This window comes from Acanthochromis polyacanthus, chromosome 15, assembly GCF_021347895.1.
Source record: "Acanthochromis polyacanthus isolate Apoly-LR-REF ecotype Palm Island chromosome 15, KAUST_Apoly_ChrSc, whole genome shotgun sequence".
NCBI classification, from domain to species: Eukaryota; Metazoa; Chordata; class Actinopteri; family Pomacentridae; genus Acanthochromis; species Acanthochromis polyacanthus.
In genome coordinates this window covers 37,790,544-37,810,947 of record NC_067127.1, presented here as the reverse complement: position 1 = coordinate 37,810,947, position 20,404 = coordinate 37,790,544, and the positions used below count along the sequence as shown (strand labels likewise).

The 20,404-nt window shown below is 34.0% G+C and overlaps 1 protein-coding gene and 1 long non-coding RNA gene across 6 annotated transcripts; both read left to right on the top strand.

Moving 5' to 3' along the window:
- The first annotated feature begins 3,470 nt into the window (after nucleotides 1-3,470).
- Nucleotides 3,471-4,669, top strand: LOC127537533 (uncharacterized). 5 transcript variants are annotated; one of them, XR_007947256.1, is made up of 4 exons: nucleotides 3,471-3,594; nucleotides 3,799-3,866; nucleotides 3,935-4,070; nucleotides 4,479-4,669. It is a non-coding gene; the product is annotated as an uncharacterized LOC127537533 (long non-coding RNA). The 5 variants fall into 5 exon arrangements; XR_007947258.1 differs by having other exon boundaries at nucleotides 3,731-3,866; XR_007947259.1 differs by lacking the exon at nucleotides 3,799-3,866 and having other exon boundaries at nucleotides 4,003-4,070.
- A 7,116-nt stretch (nucleotides 4,670-11,785) lies between these two features.
- Nucleotides 11,786-19,919, top strand: LOC110971282 (homeobox protein Hox-D9b-like). The gene is made up of 2 exons (XM_022221629.2): nucleotides 11,786-12,353; nucleotides 19,675-19,919. Exons 1-2 carry the CDS (start codon nucleotides 11,786-11,788, stop codon nucleotides 19,917-19,919), a joined length of 813 nt encoding a protein of 270 aa, XP_022077321.2.
- Nucleotides 19,920-20,404: the final 485 nt, after the last annotated feature.

Below are 20,404 nucleotides of genomic sequence, written 5' to 3'. Positions count from 1 at the left end.
GGCAAATGCTCACATTTGATGGCATCTGGCACGTTGGAGAGGTGTTCTCTTCACGGATGAATCCCGGTTTACACTGTTCAGGGCAGATGGCAGACAGAGTGTGTGGCATCATGTGGGTGAGCGGTTTTCTGATGTCAGTGTTGTGGATGGAGTGGTCCATGGTGGCGGTGGGGTTATGGTATGGGCAGGCGTCTGTTATGGACCAAGAACACAGGTGCATTTTATTGATGGCATTCTGAATGTACAGAGATACCGTGACCAGATCCTGAGGCCCGTTGTTGTGCCGTACATCCAAGAACTTCACCTCATGTTGCAGCAGGATAATGCACGGCCCCATGCTGCAAGGATCTGTGCATAATTGTTGGAAGCTGAAAACGTCCCAGTTCTTGCATGGCCAGCATACTCACCGGACATGTCACCCATTGAGCATGTTTGGGATGCTCTGGATCGGCGTATACGACAGCGTGTACCAGTTCCTGCCAATATCCAGCAACTTATCACAGCCATTGAAGAGGAGTGGACCCCCCCCCAATAAAACCACACTGCACCTTTCAGAGTGTCCTTTTATTGTGGGCAGTCTAAGGCACACCTGTGCACTAATCATGGTGTCTAATCAGCATCTTGATATGGAACACCTGTGAGGTGGGATGGATTATCTCAGCAAAGGAGAAGTGCTCACTATCACACATTTAGACAGATTTGTGAACAATATTTGAGAGAAATGGTGATATTGTGCATGTGGAAAAAGTTTTAGATCTTTGAGTTCATCTCATAAAAAATGGGAGCAAAAACAAAAGTGTTGCGTTTATATTTTTGTTGAGTGTAAGACGAGTTTTTAATTCTCCTGATCTAAATCTTTCTCCTGCTGTTTAAATCTGAGGTCAGGTTTTGTCCACAAGGTGTCGCAGTTTCACTCTTTGATGTTCAACATGAGCTGCAGTTATTTCAAAATAAGAGTTTTTATTCATTTATTTCAACATTCATCCCGTCTTTACTAAAGAACTCTGATAACATCTGGATCTGAGGAGGAGGACTGTAACGCTCCAGGAGTCTGATTTTTAGTTTCTTCTAGTTAGATTTATTTATTACATAAAGTAAAATTACACTACAATCATATGTTCTACAGGTAATATAGATTTAGCCCTTTCAGTCACAGCATGTCTTCTGCTTTTATTTTGGAGTCATTTCTATATTTATTCCTTCATTATTTGATGAGAATAAATTTATTTTCTGGCTGCAGTGATTTCATTTTTGATTTCAGAATTATTTATAAAACAACTCTGAGAGCATCTGGATGTGGAGATTTAAAAAATAATAATCAGACCAAATCTAGATATATTTTAGATGTTTATTATTTGTAATAGTATTTTATTAATAAATATTTTTGCTCTTATTGAAATTCAAACTATTTTATAACAAATATATTTTATAAAATCACTATTATTTTATTTTTATCATTTCAATATTTGTTGTTATTCAAATGTTTTATTTTTTAATAAATGATATATTAATATAAAAGAGCTTTTTTTTTTAACTGCAGTTATTTTGTGATAAAATTTATTTTATGACATTTTTTGTCTGTCAGACCTAAAAACACTTTTAAAAGTAGAATTCTGACTATTTTCTGGTGTTTCATGTCATTTTTAGTGTTCTTTTTTTTAATAAATTTTCTTTGCTGCAGCTCCAGTTTGTCTCCACTAGAGGTCGCAGTCTGGCTGTTGGTTGAGCTGCTTTCATCTGCATTCAACAGTTTCTGTCTTCAATGAAACACTTCAGAGAAATGAAGGAATCAATGAAGAGCCTGAAGCTGCTGCAGAGCTTTCTGCTGCTCACACATGGTCTTCATCCTCAGAGCTCCTTCTGGTTCCAGCTGCTGCTCTCTGATGATCACACAATAAGAACAACACAACAACAACAATGAAAACACACAACAACCACACCAACTAGTTTGTTTAGTCTTTGGTTGATTTTTCTTCTTCTTCATATTATTATTATTATTTTCTGTGATTTTCATAAATATCTGTAATTTAATAAAAAAAACAAAAATCTCTAAAATGATCTCCAGGAAACAGCTATTTGCTATTTATTTATTATTATTTATTTACTACTATTTAGTTTTTTTTACTAATTATTTATTTGGTATTTATTTATTCCTATTATTTACATAGTATTTATTGATTTAGTATTTATTTATTACTATTTATTTTTTATTATTTATTTATTACTATTTATTTAATAATATTTATTGATTTAGAATTTATTTATTCCTATTCATTTATTTAGTATTTATTTATTGTTATTCATGTATTTAGTATTTATTTATTACTATTTATTTATTACCATTTATTCAATACTTATTTATTTCTATTAAATTATTTAGTATATATATATATATATATATATATATATATTACTATTTATTTATTATTTATTTATTAATATTCATTTATTTAGTATTTATTTATTACTATTCTTTTGATTAGTATTTATTTATTACCATTTATTTATTTAGTATTTCGGTAATTTTTACTTTGTAGTATTTCATATTTTTTACTCTTTGTACAGAGTTATTTCCTGATCAGTGCCTCTTTGGAGCAATTTTATCTTAAATTTGTCCTTTTATTTTTGCATTTTTCTGTTTTGTTTTGTGTCTTGTTTTGGTTGTTTTCACAGTTTTTACAGTTTTGAATATTACAGGATTGCACTGTTAATTTTAACATATTTTTCCTGACATCATTGCTGCCATTTTATACAGGTTGTTGATTTTTTTTAATCAATCAGCTTCTAATTTGAAAAGATAATGATTTTTGATGTGGACATTATTTACAATCTTGGCCTTTTTTAAGGGTTAATATGAAAATCTATATGTCTGACATTTTTATTGTGATTTTACTAGATATTATCTGTGATTTAACAAGAATAAATAAGAAATTTCATTAATATTTACAGCTAAAACGTTCTTTTTTCCAGTGCAGCTCTGGTTTTTGTAGCTCCAGCATTAACTGAAGCTCCATCCCGGTACTTTGATGAATTATTGTATCTGAGAGCTGCATTAAAGGAAAACCTTTTGCTGTAAAGGGAATTCCACAATTTACTGCTTCATAACTATTCCTGTTACTGTTCCATCATCAGGAGGACGTCTCAGTGTGTCTGTCCTGATGGAAACATCAGCAGCACTTCCAGTTCATTTCTGATGTTCTCATGATGTACATCTGTTTGACTTTGATTCCATTAAAGCTCTGCTGAACATGAACACTGAGGAAATACTGAGGCTGATGGACTTCTTTCTGATTGGTTACATCCACAGGTCACTTTTCAATCTCTTCAACACAACAGCAATAATTATGGAGCAAACTGTGACAACATTCACCTTACTTTAACACAAAAACAGTTTTAATGATCCAGATACTCATGAAACCAAACACAGAAAAACAACAAAACTCTCGGAGAAATGGTTAGAATGGAAGGAGTCGTAGTAGCACTAACCAGGAGGTCTAGAAGGAGTCATAGTTCCACTAATCAGGAGGTCTAGAAGGAGTCATAGTTCCACTAATCAGGAGGTGTAGAAGGAGTCATAGTTCCACTAATCAGGAGGTCTAGAAGGAGTCATAGTTCCACTAACCAGGAGGTCTAGAAGGAGTCATAGTTCCACTAACCAGGAGGTCTAGAAGGAGTCATAGTTCCACTAATCAGGAGGTCTAGAAGGAGTCATAGTTCCACTAACCAGGAGGTCTAGAAGGAGTCATAGTTCCACTAATCAGGAGGTGTAGAAGGAGTCATAGTACCACTAATCAGGAGGTCTAGAAGGAGTCATAGTTCCACTAATCAGGAGGTCTAGAAGGAGTCATAGTTCCACTAATCAGGAGGTCTAGAAGGAGTCATAGTTCCACTAACCAGGAGGTCTAGAAGGAGTCATAGTTCCACTAACCAGGAGGTCTAGAAGGAGTCATAGTTCCACTAATCAGGAGGTCTAGAAGGAGTCATAGTTCCACTAACCAGGAGGTCTAGAAGGAGTCATAGTTCCACTAATCAGGAGGTCTAGAAGGAGTCATAGTTCCACTAATCAGGAGGTCTAGAAGGAGTCATAGTTCCACTAACCAGGAGGTCTAGAAGGAGTCATAGTTCCACTAATCAGGAGGTCTAGAAGGAGTCATAGTTCCACTAACCAGGAGGTCTAGAAGGAGTCATAGTTCCACTAACCAGGAGGTCTAGAAGGAGTCATAGTTCCACTAATCAGGAGGTCTAGAAGGAGTCATAGTTCCACTAACCAGGAGGTCTAGAAGGAGTCATAGTTCCACTAATCAGGAGGTCTAGAAGGAGTCATAGTTCCACTAACCAGGAGGTCTAGAATGAGTCATAGTTCCACTAATCAGGAGGTGTAGAAGGAGTCATAGTACCACTAACCAGGAGGTCTAGAAGGAGTCATAGTTCCACTAATCAGGAGGTCTAGAAGGAGTCATAGTTCCACTAACCAGGAGGTCTAGAAGGAGTCATAGTACCACTAATCAGGAGGTCTAGAAGGAGTCATAGTACCACTAATCAGGAGGTCTGGAAGGAGTCATAGTTCCACTAATCAGGAGGTCTAGAAGGAGTCATAGTACCACTAATCAGGAGGTCTAGAAGGAGTCATAGTACCACTAATCAGGAGGTCTGGAAGGAGTCATAGTTCCACTAACTTCTGATGTCCACATTTTCAACATTGTTTGGAAATCTTGGAGCATTTTTTGGTGAAAAAGAACGCTAAAAATGTTTTTTTTAAGAACGTTCACATAAAAATCAACCAAAATCCACTGGATTTTGGTTGATTTTTATGTGAATGTTCTTAAAGAAAATATTAGAAGTTTTACTGATATTTATGGAATCACTAAATATTTTTAGGATTTTTTTGAAGATTTTTGCTCATTTTTTGAAAATATCTAGATAGAATATAATGAATAGAATGTTCTTGTCACATTTGGTGGATTTTTTTAGAATAAAACTTTTAAGGGATTTTACAGTTTTCTTCATGAAGGTTTTGCAAATTTTCAGAAATTTGGGGAATTTTTTTGCTGAATTTTTGGATTTTTTTAGACAAGGGAACTATATTTTGGTGCCTTCATTTTGCTGGATGACCAACCACCTTGTGTGGTGGAAAATGTGGATTGTTGTTGTATTTTCGCGTGAACGTGTGCGACTTACGTTTCACTCTGTGGCCACTTGATGGCTTTTCTGTTGTACGTTTACTGGTTTTTGTTGTTGTTTTCTACTGTTTTTCGGGTTAAATATGATGAGGTAACAGGTCTCTCCTCCTCTAAATGGCATCAGAAGGAGATCCTACGCTGCTCTCAGCTTCACTCGCATGAGAACGTTAGGACAGGGTTTAATCCCCAGATATTATTTATATTCCATCAGTGTTGTACACGTGTCAATAAAATAACTGTTCACTGTGTTTTACATTCAGTACAACATCAGCGGCTGCATGCAAAAGAAGAAAGACACTAGATTGCACTGTCACTGTTTGTTTTTCTGTTTTTGTTTTGGTGTGTAGCCTAGATTTTTATTGTTCTGATTGTGTGTCTTGAGAAGCCATGTGTAACTTACTGAGTCCTACCTACACTGTTCTAGTGGAGATGCTATTATTTTATGTTAATTCATAAATTATTTATTGCAGTCTTGCAATACCATTGAGGTGTAATGTGACTTTTCTGTTTGTACACTGGGATTATTTAGTTTAAATCTGTGCACCAAGTTGCAGTTTTACAAACGCTGTTAAAAGCGATGTGAGCTTTAAGTTTTAATAAAGCCACAGCAGTTACACATAACTTGTTGTCATGTTTTCCTTCTTTCTTTAGGGGACCAGAACAGGTGTTGTACAATGAACGTGGTGTTTTTAGATGTCAGTGTCAAGAAAATTACATCCATGCATTATTAACAACTTTTAGAATGACAAAAAGAATCATATCGGATCATATCGGATTGGATCGGTATCGGATCGGTATCGGCTGATCCTGAAGGCTGCAGTATCGATATCGGTATCGGATGTAAAAAGTGGTATCGAGCCATCCCTAGTATTGATAATGGAGTTGTTTGACATATTCATCATTTGTTTCCAATCATTTCTTTGTACAGTTGCTTCATCCTTACTTGATGCTTCTCAAGGACTCTGGTTGTTGTAGTTCTGACGGTGTTCACGTTGGCAAAGGTTGCATTGTCTCTCAGCACTCTGTCCCGAGTTTCCCTCAGCTTTATGGCATTGTTTGCAATGACCATATCAATGACAGATGTTTCCTGGACATCTGTGAAAACTTGACCTCTCCCTCCTGTAGGTGGCAGCCTATGCAGCCTACAGACAGTACAGGAATATGAAACACAAAATACTACAGTCAATAGATTTCCCAAAATGCCAGCTGATGTAAAAACAGATTACTTTTTGTCAAATCTGGTACAGTATGGTAATCGTGGGATGCATGTCTTACCTGTTTTGCTGGAAAATTCTCATAATTGTTGCAACTGTCGGACGCTGCAGGTTTGGCTGCACCCTTGAACCAGCCTCTGGAAAAGAGAGTCCATGATTTACCACATGGCCAATCTCTGTGGCCCTAATTTCATCAGAGACCACAGCTTCTGCTCTTCCTGCTCTTCCTGCTCTTCCTGCTCTTCCTGCTCTTCCTGCTCTTCCTGCTCTTCCTGCTCTTCCTGCTCTTCCTGCTCTTCCTCTTGCTCTTCCTCTCCTTCCTCCTCTCCCTCTCCTGGCCACTCTTCTCTCTCCACCAACCTCAGCCGGTGCTCTTTGATCCATATTTCCAAAGGAAAAACAATCAGAAGCCACTCCTTTTACGTGGTTTCTGATGAGGCCAAACACAGATCACCTGCACTGGTTTTCAGCTGACAGCTACACTCAGCTGTGTGTAATTACCTCATCTTTTCATTTATTGTAATTTTCAATATTTTGATTTTCAATCTATTGATTGATTTTCAATAGATTTCAGTGTATCTGCAGCAGAAATTCCCCCCCATCATTCTGTTCTGATTGTGTTTTTAACTGTTTTGAACACAGTGTTAGCGTTTGAACAATGTGCTGTGAAGGTCCAGTGTTCTGCAGGAGGTGAACTGGAAACTGAGAAAAGAGTCCATAATTGTGGTGACTGTGGTCACTGAATGCATTTTGTGTCAAACAATGAAAGTGATTCTCAGTTTGCTCCTCATGGACTGCTGTTCTGCAGACTGTTCAGAGTTTGAACATGTATGTGTGTTAGCAATAAAAAACAAACGGTAATGTCATGAACAGACGTTAAACGGTAAAATCAGGTGAAGCAGCTTCACTTTAACTGCTGGATTAAAGAGAACATTCAAAGAAAAGCAGCTTTTCATGGCTGTTTGCTGTGTTTTACTGCTTTTCAATGTTTTTCTGCTCTCTGAGGTCTCGACTTTGAACAACAGCAGTGAGTCCAAGGCTGCTCATAAACCTTGAACCAAACAGACCTCCTCCTCTTCCTCCTCTTCCTCCTCAGAGCGTTTATTGGGGCTATCAGACAGTTTGGTGTCTCCTCTTTGTCCTCGTCCTCCGCTGGACCGAGCAGCAGCGTCCATCTGTGGCCGACGGACGGATGAAAGGACGGATTGTGTTTCTGGAACTAAAGGCTTCGGCCTGATGGCCCCCAATAAACCTGCAGCGTGGCTTCACCAGCAAAGGGAGAGAAAACAGCAGACGTGTGGGTCTATGGCGGAAATAAAGAGTTTAAAAAGCATCTGGAGCACGAGGTGGACATATTGGTGCAGTTTTATCTACGTTTATGAAGTTTTGGTGCATTAGGTTAAAGGTTTCTAAGGTTTGGTGGATCAGTGTCCATATTTCTGACATTGTGGGGCATCAGTTTACAGCTTTTAGGTGTTTTTGTGCATCAGTTTACAGCTTTTAGGTGTTTTTGTGCATCAGTTTGCAGCTTTTAGGTGTTTTTGTGCATCAGTTTGCAGCTTTTAGGTGTTTTTGTGCATCAGTTTGCAGCTTTTAGATGTTTTTGTGCATCAGTTTGCAGCTTTTAGGTGTTTTTGTGCATCAGTTTGCAGCTTTTAGGTGTTTTTGTGCATCAGTTTGCAGCTTTTAGATGTTTTTGTGCATCAGTTTGCAGCTTTTAGATGTTTTTGTGCATCAGTTTGCAGCTTTTAGGTGTTTTTGTGCATCAGTTTGCAGCTTTTAGGTGTTTTTGTGCATCAGTTTGCAGCTTTTAGATGTTTTTGTGCATCAGTTTGCAGCTTTTAGATGTTTTTGTGCATCAGTTTGCAGCTTTTAGGTGTTTTTGTGCATCAGTTTGCAGCTTTTAGGTGTTTTTGTGCATCAGTTTACAGCTTTTAGGTGTTTTTGTGCATCAGTTTGCAGCTTTTAGGTGTTTTTGTGCATCAGTTTACAGCTTTTAGATGTTTTTGTGCATCAGTTTGCAGCTTTTAGGTGTTTTTGTGCATCAGTTTACAGCTTTTAGGTGTTTTTGTGCATCAGTTTGCAGCTTTTAGGTGTTTTTGTGCATCAGTTTACAGCTTTTAGGTGTTTTTGTGCATCAGTTTACAGCTTTTAGGTGTTTTTGTGCATCAGTTTGCAGCTTTTAGGTGTTTTTGTGCATCAGTTTACAGCTTTTAGGTGTTTTGTGCATCAGTTTGCAGCTTTTAGGTGTTTTTGTGCATCAGTTTGCAGCTTTTAGGTGTTTTTGTGCATCAGTTTGCAGCTTTTAGGTGTTTTTGTGCATCAGTTTACAGCTTTTAGATGTTTTTGTGCATCAGTTTGCAGCTTTTAGGTGTTTTTGTGCATCAGTTTACAGCTTTTAGATGATTTTGTGCATCAGTTTACAGCTTTTAGGTGTTTTTGTGCATCAGTTTGCAGCTTTTAGGTGTTTTTGTGCATCAGTTTGCAGCTTTTAGATGTTTTTGTGCATCAGTTTGCAGCTTTTAGGTGTTTTTGTGCATCAGTTTGCAGCTTTTAGGTGTTTTTGTGCATCAGTTTGCAGCTTTTAGGTGTTTTTGTGCATCAGTTTGCAGCTTTTAGGTGTTTTTGTGCATCAGTTTGCAGCTTTTAGGTGTTTTTGTGCATCAGTTTGCAGCTTTTAGATGTTTTTGTGCATCAGTTTGCAGCTTTTAGGTGTTTTTGTGCATCAGTTTGCAGCTTTTAGGTGTTTTTGTGCATCAGTTTGCAGCTTTTAGGTGTTTTTGTGCATCAGTTTGCAGCTTTTAGATGTTTTTGTGCATCAGTTTGCAGCTTTTAGGTGTTTTTGTGCATCAGTTTGCAGCTTTTAGGTGTTTTTGTGCATCAGTTTACAGCTTTTAGGTGTTTTTGTGCATCAGTTTACAGCTTTTAGGTGTTTTTGTGCATCAGTTTGCAGCTTTTAGGTGTTTTTGTGCATCAGTTTACAGCTTTTAGATGTTTTTGTGCATCAGTTTGCAGCTTTTAGGTGTTTTTGTGCATCAGTTTACAGCTTTTAGGTGTTTTTGTGCATCAGTTTGCAGCTTTTAGGTGTTTTTGTGCATCAGTTTACAGCTTTTAGGTGTTTTTGTGCATCAGTTTACAGCTTTTAGATGTTTGTGTGCATCAGTTTACAGCTTTTAGATGATTTTGTGCATCAGTTTACAGCTTTTAGGTGTTTTTGTGCATCAGTTTGCAGCTTTTAGATGTTTTTGTGCATCAGTTTGCAGCTTTTAGATGTTTTGTTGAATCTATTTCTGTGTTGTTTCAGGACATCAGTAACGAGCCTTTAATGTTTTGATGAATCGCTATTCAAATTTTTGTTGTTTTTCTGCCTCATGTTTCAGATTTTTCATGTTTTGGTGCATCAGTTTACAGCTTTTAGATGTTTTTGTGCACTGACACCCTTTTTTTTTTTTAGATTTTGATTCATTTCTGAACACATTTTAGGTGTTTTTGTGCCTCCAGGTCTTTCATTTCGTGGTGCGTCACATTTTTAATGTTATTTCACATTAAAATGATCTTCTCAGGTGTGTGGACACGCTAACAGCTCCATGAAGTCGATGACGAGTCAGAAAACAGGAAGTAATGAAGTCAAATCCCTCTCTTGGCAGCAGCTCGGTTTCCTTTCCTTCTTACGGTCCGTCATATAAATTTATACGACGTCTGAGTGACTTTTACACGACAAACTGTGATTTTACTGCAGCTTCAGCCTGACCTGCGTCTCCATTAGCACTCATTATCTGATAAATTAGAATGTTGTTCTGCATTCTGGATGTGATTTATGAGGAATTACTGGATCCTGGGTGACTTCAAAAGAGTCCAAAAATAACAACCATGTTACTGAAATCCAGCAGTTTTAGGCTCAGATTTCACTTTTTGTTCTCTTTAAAGTCGCTGGAGGTGAAATGTTCCCATGATGTAAATAAATGCAGATCTTTCTCACAGTTAAGCTCAAAATTGTTCATATTCAGCTCATTTTTAGATTTATTTGTGATTTTGTATTTCATTTTTATGCGTCTTGTGGCTGAAAGTGACATAAAAAGTGATAAAAGTGGATAAATATGATGTAGAAGTTCATGATGGATTTTAGCAGAAATCCAGACAAACTTCAGACCTGAAACATGAGAATCTGTGGAGGAACCAAAGAGAGGAAAATCAGCAGGAAGAGGACAGAAAATGAGGCCAATTAAAGATTTAATGAGTGGAATCACACAAAGACATTTTAGTGTTTACTCCTGAAAATCAAACTGTTCAAAGAGAATCTGTGTCTGATTTTACAGAAAGACTTTAATGATAAACTGAAGCTGTTTAGAATGTTAAGAATTCATTAGATTTGAGCTGCTTTCAGCTTTTTGTGCTTTAAACATTCAAAGTTTGTTTTACTTTAGATTTTCAGCTGCTTTGTGGATTTGAACACTTTCAGTTTCATTTGTTTTTGTTTCATTTTATTTGTTTTTCTTTGATTTCATTTGTTTCTTGTTTCTTTGTTTAGTTTTGTTTGGTTTCATTTGCTTTTCTTTTTTTTTTGCTTGGCTTTCTTTGTTTTTGTTTGTTTTATCTGTTTCTTGATCGCTTCTTTGGGTTTTATTTGTTGTTTTATTTGGTTTTCTTTGATTCTCTTTGGTTTTATTGTTTTTCTTGTTTTCTCTGGTTTTCTTTTAGTTTTCTCTGGTTTTCTTTTAGTTTTCTCTGGTTTTGTTTTGGTTTTCTTTTAGTTTTCTCTGGTTTTCTTTTGGTTTTCTCTGGTTTTCTCTGGTTTTCTTTTAGTTTTCTCTGGTTTTCTTTTGGTTTTCTCTGGTTTTCTTTTGGTTTTCTCTGGTTTTCTCTGGTTTTCTTTTAGTTTTCTCTGGTTTTCTTTTGGTTTTCTCTGGTTTTCTTTTGGTTTTCTCTGGTTTTCTCTGGTTTTCTTTTAGTTTTCTCTGGTTTTGTTTTGGTTTTCTTTTAGTTTTCTCTGGTTTTCTTTTAGTTTTCTCTGGTTTTGTTTTGGTTTTCTTTTAGTTTTCTCTGGTTTTCTTTTAGTTTTCTCTGGTTTTCTTTTGGTTTTCTCTGGTTTTCTCTGGTTTTCTTTTAGTTTTTCTGGTCTTCTGAGCTTTTCCTGCTCCTTCTTCGGCCTCCTGGACGCTCTATTCACCGTATTTCTGCTCCAAACTGCTCTGATCTGAACATTTGTGAACAAAAGCTGATTTATTTCCTCTCTGGCTAAGTACAGTCGGACCACGTGACGCGGCTCTGGGCCAATCAGAGGCCGAGGAGCAGGTGAGGCAGCGGGTTGGTCGGCTGGAGGATGGACGCGGCTTCAGCTGCAAACTGCGTTTTACTGTCGCCCTAAAGTGTTTTTATAGAAACCATAAACAGATGTCTCTGACTAATTTTTACTCCATGATGGGGCTGCAGAGCGACGAGCCCTACGCCGCTGCGCTGCAGCCTCCGGCCGGCTGCTCCCGCTCCGTCCGGCCGCTGGAGGCGGAGGAGGAGGAGGGGACGCCCGGCGCGCACATCCCGGACTTCTCGCACTTCTCCGGCAAACCGGGGACGTTAGCCGGCTTCTCTCCGTGGACCGGGGCCGCCGCGGCCTCCGTCCCGGGCCTCTTCTTGCCCTGCTACCACAGCGACCCGCTGGTCTCCGGAGGCTCCGACTCAAGCTTTGTGCGCGGCTGGGAAGGCGCGGCCCCGGCACCGGAGAGCGCGCTGTCGCAGGTTTCGGCCGCTTTTCCAGCCGCGTGCGTTCCCGCGCAGAGCGAACCGAGCCCGGGGTTCGACCCGGTGAAGCCCGAGAGCTCCCCGCCGTCCCACGGCAGCCCCGGGGAGTCCGGCTTCTGCAGCCCGCCAGAGGTGGTCCTGGAGCGGCTCGGCGCGGCGGAGGAGCCGAAGAAGGAAACCGAGGAGCGGAACCGGGCCGCCGCTCCGCCGCAGAACGAGTCCGGTAACAGCAGCAGGAACCGGGGGAGGTTTGGGAGACTTTACGGCCCAATAAATGTCCGCAAACCGGAAAACACCAAGTTCACAGTCCGTTAAAAAAAAAAAAAAACACGGAGCGGCTTTTAGAGAGAAAAGATCCAGAATTAAGAAATTAAAACCAAGCTGCCAATTATTTAATTTAATTGAGTTTAAATCAGATCTAAACGTGGGAAACCTGAACCTGATAATTAACTCTGATTTTTATTCTTATTCTAAACTTCAAATAAAATAGAAACGACAAGAATTGATCTGGTTCCTGTTTAAGAATCAAATCCATCCAACAACAATAATCAGTGATTAAAGAGTGTTTTATATTTAATTACTATAATTATGAAGACACGTTTTAAAGCTGAGAAAATGTAGAAATTACATTAAAATAAATAAAAAGAAAGAAGAAAAGAGAAGGACTGATCTGATGATAACAGCATTTACTTTAACAGATATTAATAAAGAGCTTTTGTGCTTTTTCATGTTTTTCTTCCTGTTTGAGAATTAAATTAATTCAACTACAATAATTAAGATTAAAATCGTGTTTTATTTTTAATTACTATAATTGTGAAGATTGAAAAACGTAGAAATTAAATGAAAATAAATTAAAAAGACAAAGAAGGAAAGACCAGAACTGATCCGACAATAACATTAATTAAGGATAATTTTAACAAAGCTCTTGCTTTAAATTAACTTTAATTAAATAAAATTTACTACATTCCAGATTCAGAGCTCTTATTGTGAAATCCTGACACGAGTTTTTGTAAATGTTTGAACAAAAATATGAAATGAAAAATGTTCAGCGAATTTCGAATAAAAATATATTTGACTGGGTTTAGTTTTTAGATTTATCTTTAATTATTTCATGTTTTTAGTTGTTTCTTTTCATTTTTTATTTCATTATTGCAATTATTTAAGCAAACATTAAAACCAGTTTCTCCTTCAGCAGATTTCTGCTTTTTCACGTTTTTGTTCCAGTTTCAGAATTAAATTCATCCAACAACAATAACTAGCGTTTAAATAATGTTTATATTTAATTATGATAATTAGGAAGGGTTTATTTTTCATCTCTGTAATTATGAAGACACGTTTTAAAGGTTTTATTTTTATTTTCTATAATTATGAAGACACGTTTTAAAGGTTTTATTTTTATTTTCTATAATTATGAAGACACGTTTTAAAGGTTTTATTTTTATTTTCTATAATTATGAAGACACGTTTTAAAGGTTTTATTTTCATTTTCTATAATTATGAAGACACGTTTTAAAGGTTTTATTTTTATTTTCTATAATTATGGAGACACGTTTTAAAGGTTTTATTTTCATTTTCTATAATTATGGAGACATGATTTAAAGGTTTTATTTTCATTTTCTATAATTATGGAGACATGATTTAAAGGTTTTATTTTCATTTTCTATAATTATGGAGACATGATTTAAAGGTTTTATTTTCATTTTCTATAATTATGAAGACACGTTTTAAAGGTTTTATTTTTATTTTCTATAATTATGAAGACACGTTTTAAAGGTTTTATTTTCATTTTCTATAATTATGAAGACACGTTTTAAAGGTTTTATTTTTATTTTCTATAATTATGGAGACACGTTTTAAAGGTTTTATTTTCATTTTCTATAATTATGGAGACATGATTTAAAGGTTTTATTTTCATTTTCTATAATTATGGAGACATGATTTAAAGGTTTTATTTTCATTTTCTATAATTATGAAGACACGTTTTAAAGGTTTTATTTTTATTTTCTATAATTATGAAGACACGTTTTAAAGGTTTTATTTTTATTTTCTATAATTATGGAGACACGTTTTAAAGGTTTTATTTTCATTTTCTATAATTATGGAGACATGATTTAAAGGTTTTATTTTCATTTTCTATAATTATGGAGACATGATTTAAAGGTTTTATTTTCATTTTCTATAATTATGAAGACACGTTTTAAAGGTTTTATTTTCATTTTCTATAATTATGAAGACACGTTTTAAAGGTTTTATTTTTATTTTCTATAATTATGAAGACACGTTTTAAAGGTTTTATTTTTATTTTCTATAATTATGGAGACACGTTTTAAAGGTTTTATTTTTATTTTCTATAATTATGAAGACACGTTTTAAAGGTTTTATTTTTATTTTCTATAATTATGGAGACACGTTTTAAAGGTTTTATTTTTATTTTCTATAATTATGAAGACACGTTTTAAAGGTTTTATTTTTATTTTCTATAATTATGAAGACACGTTTTAAAGGTTTTATTTTTATTTTCTGTAATTATGGAGACATGATTTAAAGGTTTTTGTTGGAGATCAGAAGAAAAATAAAGTTTCATTAAATCCACCTGGATTTAATTTAAATTAACTGATGCAGGAATTAGAATAAATATTGTTTTTATTTACTGATTTATTGACACAGAATGTGTGTGACTTTTTAAAAATAATGATTTAATAATCTGAACTCTGCAGCTTCTTTTGTTCTGTTGCTCTGTTTTAAAAGAGGCTTTTATTTTGTAGGAGGTCGGCTCAATAATCATCCATCCATCCATCCATCCATCCATCCATCCTCTATACACCGCTTTATCCTCACTAGGGTCATGGGGGGTGCTGGAGTCTATCCCAGCTGACTCTGGTGAAGGCAGGGGACACCCTGGACAGGTCGCTCAATAATAATAATAGTAGTAGTAGTAATAATAATAATAATAATAATAATAATAATAATAATAATAATGATAATAATAGTAGTAGTAGTAGTAGTAATAGTAATAATAATAATAATAATAATTAGAATTATAATTCATCAGTTTATGATTTAAAAAGCTCCACAGCCGCTCCAGAAACTGAAGCTCAATAATTCACATTAATATTGGATTTAAATTAATGTTATAACGGAGCTCTGAGTTTCACAGTTTTTACTTTTTTATTTTTCTGATTCTTGTATCCACTCAAACACACAGAAACCAGCAGGGAACGTTCCCACAACGTTTTGTGGAACATAACCTGATAAATCCTCCTCTGAATGTTTGAATTAAAACTAATGTAACTCAGTTTTAATCTTAAACATTAAAATGATTTATTTTCAGCATCAATAATGTTCGATAACGTTGTAGGAATGTTCCCTGATGGTTTCTGTGTGTTTGAACCGACATAAAAATCAGAAAATACGATCAGAATAAATTCTATGAGCCGAAACTTTATCATTTTTAAAATTTAAAGGTTCTTAACTTCAACACAATCTGAGTTTTAGGAGGAAAATTCTGATTAATGTTCCGTTATCAGAGCTCATAGAATTTATTCTGATCATATTTTCTGATTTTAATGTGGAATAAAACACAGAAACCATCAGGGAACGTTCCCACAACGTTATCTAACATTAACGATGCTGAAATTAAATCATTTTCATATTCAGAAAGGTTTTTTCAAGGTTAAAAGTTAATTAAATCATTTTCAATTAAGCCAGTTTCTGGAGCAGCTCTGGAGCTTTTTAAACCATAAACTGATGAATTATTATTATTATTATTATTGTTCTTGAACCGGCCTCCTACAAAATAAAAGCCTCTGTTAAAACAGAGCAAAAAGAGCTGCAGAGTTCAGATTATTCATTAAATGAAGAATTACTTTATTTACTATTTTATTATTTTTAGTTTTTTCTGCCAAACGTGAAATAATTAAAGATAAATCCAAAAACTAAGCCCAGCCATCTGGTTGAATTTATTTTTATTGGAAATTCTCTGAACATTTTTCATTTAATATTTTTGTTCAAACATTTGGAAAACTCACTTCAGGATTTCACAATAAGAGCTCTGAATCTGGAGTCTAGTTAATTAAATTTAACTTAATTTAAGCTAATTTACTTACAAAACCTCTATTAATATCTGTTAAAAGTAATTAATTATTATCAGATCAGTTCTGGTCTTTTCTTCTTTGTCTTTTTAGTTTATTTTAATTTAATTTTTACATTTTTTCAGCTTTAAAATGAGTCTTCATAATTATAACAATTTAAAATGGAACCTTCATAATTATGGTAATTAAACATCAAACAGTCTTTAAACACTAATTATTGTTGTTGGATGAAATTAATTCTTAAACCTGAACAAAAACGTGAAAAAGCAGAAATCTACTGAAATAAATTTAAAAAGAGAAACCGGTTTTATTAAATGTTTGTTAAAAATAGTTGTAGTAATTAAATCATTTTAAATAATGTTTGTCTGACATTAAAACTGAACTAAAACAGCTTTTATTCAGATTAAAGGAGGATTTTTCCAGATTTAAACAACATTTAAAAAACTTTTCATGATTTTTCCATAAAGCTGTGATTTATTCCTGGAGGTGGATGTTTTTATTTGCGGTGTTCTGGGGGACGCTATTCAGGGAGCACACAACAACAAAACAGGAACGTTAAAGGAACATATTAGGAGAATTTTATTCTGCCTTCAGGAGCAACAATCAGAGAAAAATGAACTTCCTGCTGGAAACTAGAAACTTTTATTCTGGAAAATAAATCCTGAATTTTTTGTATTTTATGATTTTGGCTGCAGCTGTTTGAATATTTAAATCTGTGAAGCAACAAATCTGAATTTAAATGAGAAATTTTATTATAAAGTAAACATTATTTTGTTAACTCAACTCTTCACAATAAAGTTTTTTCCACTGTAAAAGAAATGTGTCAAAAATAAAGTAAAAAATGCTGAAAAAAGAGTAAAACCTTTGAAAACTACCGGAATTATGAGCTTAGAAATATGCTTTTATGCGATTTAAATAAAAAAACACACACTAATTTTGTAGTTTCTACAGTTAAATGATTTAGAAGAATTAATTTTTAATGTGGACATTTATTTACAGGAAATTAAAACTTTATTTTCTGTGATTTTATTATAAATTATCAGGGGAAATTTGTAAAATATCAGTTTATGCTTTAATAATAATAATTATCATTTAAATGCAATAAAAATAACAATAATCACAAAAATAAATAATTTCTTATTTTTAAAAACACAGATTTTAATGTTAATAATGTTTATTATTCATAGTTTGTTTTTTTAGGGGACAACATATTTTAATGCATTCTGTGGTTTAATTATTATCATTACTTTTGTAGATGTCTGTAATTTGTTAAATATGGAAAATACCGAAAACAATCATTTAAACAGTTATTTATTGATTTTTAATCCTTCTAAAATAAAATTATGATACTTCTGCTGATTTAAATTCAATAAAAACTGTAATTTTTCTGTCAGCTGTATAAAAACTAGTAACTGTTTACTGAAAAATCTTTATTTTTATATATTTTTCCAGTGCTGCTGCTGCTGTTGTTGTTTTGTTTGTTTGTTTTATAGTTTACATGTAAATTAATGCTTTTTACCTCATATACTAATATTACATTTTCATCACATCAGGCAAACTTTATATGAATATGAAATATATATGTATATATATTTTTTACATTTTAGACGTTTTGTTTTTTACATGTAAATGAACATTTTTATTTAGTGGTTTTGCCAGATATTTTCTCTAATTTAACTAAACAGGAACAATCTGTAAAATAACAATACATTTTCATCTAGAGTAACATTTTTTCTGCTATTTTAAGAGATAGTGTCTCTAATTGAACAACATGGAGAAAATCTGCAAAATAACAATAAACTTTTGGTAAATTTCCATGTCTTTAAATTATTATTTCATATTTTTAAAGTCCTTTTACACATTTTTCCCCACAATAAATAAATTCTTTATTCTGACAGTAACATGATTATAGTTTCTGGGGGGACATTTCCATGTTTTATTCTATTTGTTTAACAATTATTTTTAAAAATCCTTTTACACATTTTATCCAACATGTACATAACGATTTTATTTTGTGATTTTACCAGATATTAGCTCTAATTTACCAATGCTGAAAAATGTGTCAAATAACAGTAAATATTTGTATTTTAAAACAATTCTTCACCAATTCTTCATCTTTATAGAGACATTTTTGAATGTGTAAATACACATTTTATTCTGATATTGCACTAATTATCATCTGTAATTTAACAAAATCGAGAAAATCTGTAAAATAATGGTAATTTTTAAAATACATTTCTGTGTTTTAAAGACATTGTTTATTATTTTTTAATCCTTTCACATATACTTTGCACATTTTTTTTTTACATGTAAATTAACATTTTATTCTGTGAGTTTTCCAGATATTTTCTCTAATTTAACAGCATGGGGGAAATCTGTAAAGTAACAGTGGATTCTGGCAAATGTCCATTTTTTAAAATCATCATTTGACATTTTTAATCCTTTTACACACTTTAATACTTTAATAATGACTTTATTCTGATTTTCTTTTTTGTTTTTTATTAGTTACTGGCTGTAATTTAACAAATGGAACATTTGTAAAAAAAAAATAACGGTAACATTTTGTAAAATTTTCATATTTTAAAATAACTATTTACCATTTTTAATCCTTTTACACACTTTATCCAATATATAAGTAAAAATATTATTCTGCGATTTTTACCAGATATTCTCTCTAAAATAACGGTAAATTTCGGTAAATTTCTATGCTTTAAAATCCTTATTTAGTGTTAAAATTATTTTACAAATTTTCTCCAACAATAAATAAAAACTTTATTCTGAAATTGATCTAGTTATTTGTAATTTAACAAAATGGAGAAAATTTGTAAAATAGTGATACATTTTCTGTAGATTTATTTTTAAAACAATTATTTCCTATTTTTCAATCCTTTTATCCGCATTTTTCAGCATATATTTAGATATGAACATTTTTATTCTGAGATTTTTTCCAGATATTATCTCCAGTTTAACAACATGGGGAAATTTTGTAAAATAATGTTAAATTTTCATATTTTTAAACCATTATTTACTATTCTTTAATCCTTTTACACAATTTATCCAACAATAAATACTGATTTTTTTCTCACATGTTACTAATTATTACCTGTAATTTGACAGCATGGGGAAAATCTGTACAGTACCGGTAAATTAAGTTCCATAATTTAAAACCATTATTTACTGTTTTAATCCTTTTAATACACATTTTAAAACATGTAAATGAGTTTTTTTCAGTTATTTTACTATTTATTACCTGTAATTTAATAAAATGGAGATAATTAGTGAAGTAATGGGACATTTTTGTAAAATTTAAACTAATTATTTGCTTTTTAAAAAAAATCTGTTTACACATTTTATTCAACACGTAAATGAACATTTTTGTTCTGATATTCTACTAGTTATTACCCCCCCCTGCTGATATTTGACCTAACTCCCTCTCTCTGCTGCCCCCCACAGGTAACCCCTCTGCGGGGTGGATCCAGGCCCGCTCGGGCAGGAAGAAGCGCTGCCCCTACACCAAGCAGCAGACCCTGGAGCTGGAGAAGGAGTTCCTGTTCAACATGTACCTGAGCCGGGACCGGAGGCTGGAGGTGGCCGGGCTGCTGCAGCTCACAGAGAGGCAGGTCAAGATCTGGTTCCAGAACCGCCGCATGAAGATGAAGAAGCTCATGATCCGGGAGAGGAGGACCGTCCACCAGTAGCAGCCAGGGGCAGGAAGTGATGTCACGGCCAGAGGTGTGACGTCACGCTGGGTCCAGAATCAGCTCCACTCAAAGCACATCTGCTGGTTTTATCGTTTAGCACTGAAATATTTTCAGGAGAAAATGAACAAACAGAACAGATGAACCTGTTTTTTATCATTTAGCACTGAAACATTCTCCTGAAAATGAGAAAACAGAAAAGCTGAACCGTCGTGTCGTCCTGTGGGTCAAATTGTTCCATTTTAAAGTTTGAAAATGTGTAAAAAAACAAAAACAAAAAAAAGGTTTTCACAGTGAACACTTCCACATTTTTATCACTTTTTGGAAAATTTTGAACATTTTTTTGGTGGAAAAGAAAGAAATGTTTCTTTAAGAACATTCACATGAAAATCAACCAAACTCCAACAAATTTCTCTGGATTTTGGCAGATCACATGAAATCACTGTAGATAGTTTTAGGATCTTTTGGAAGATTTTTATTCATTT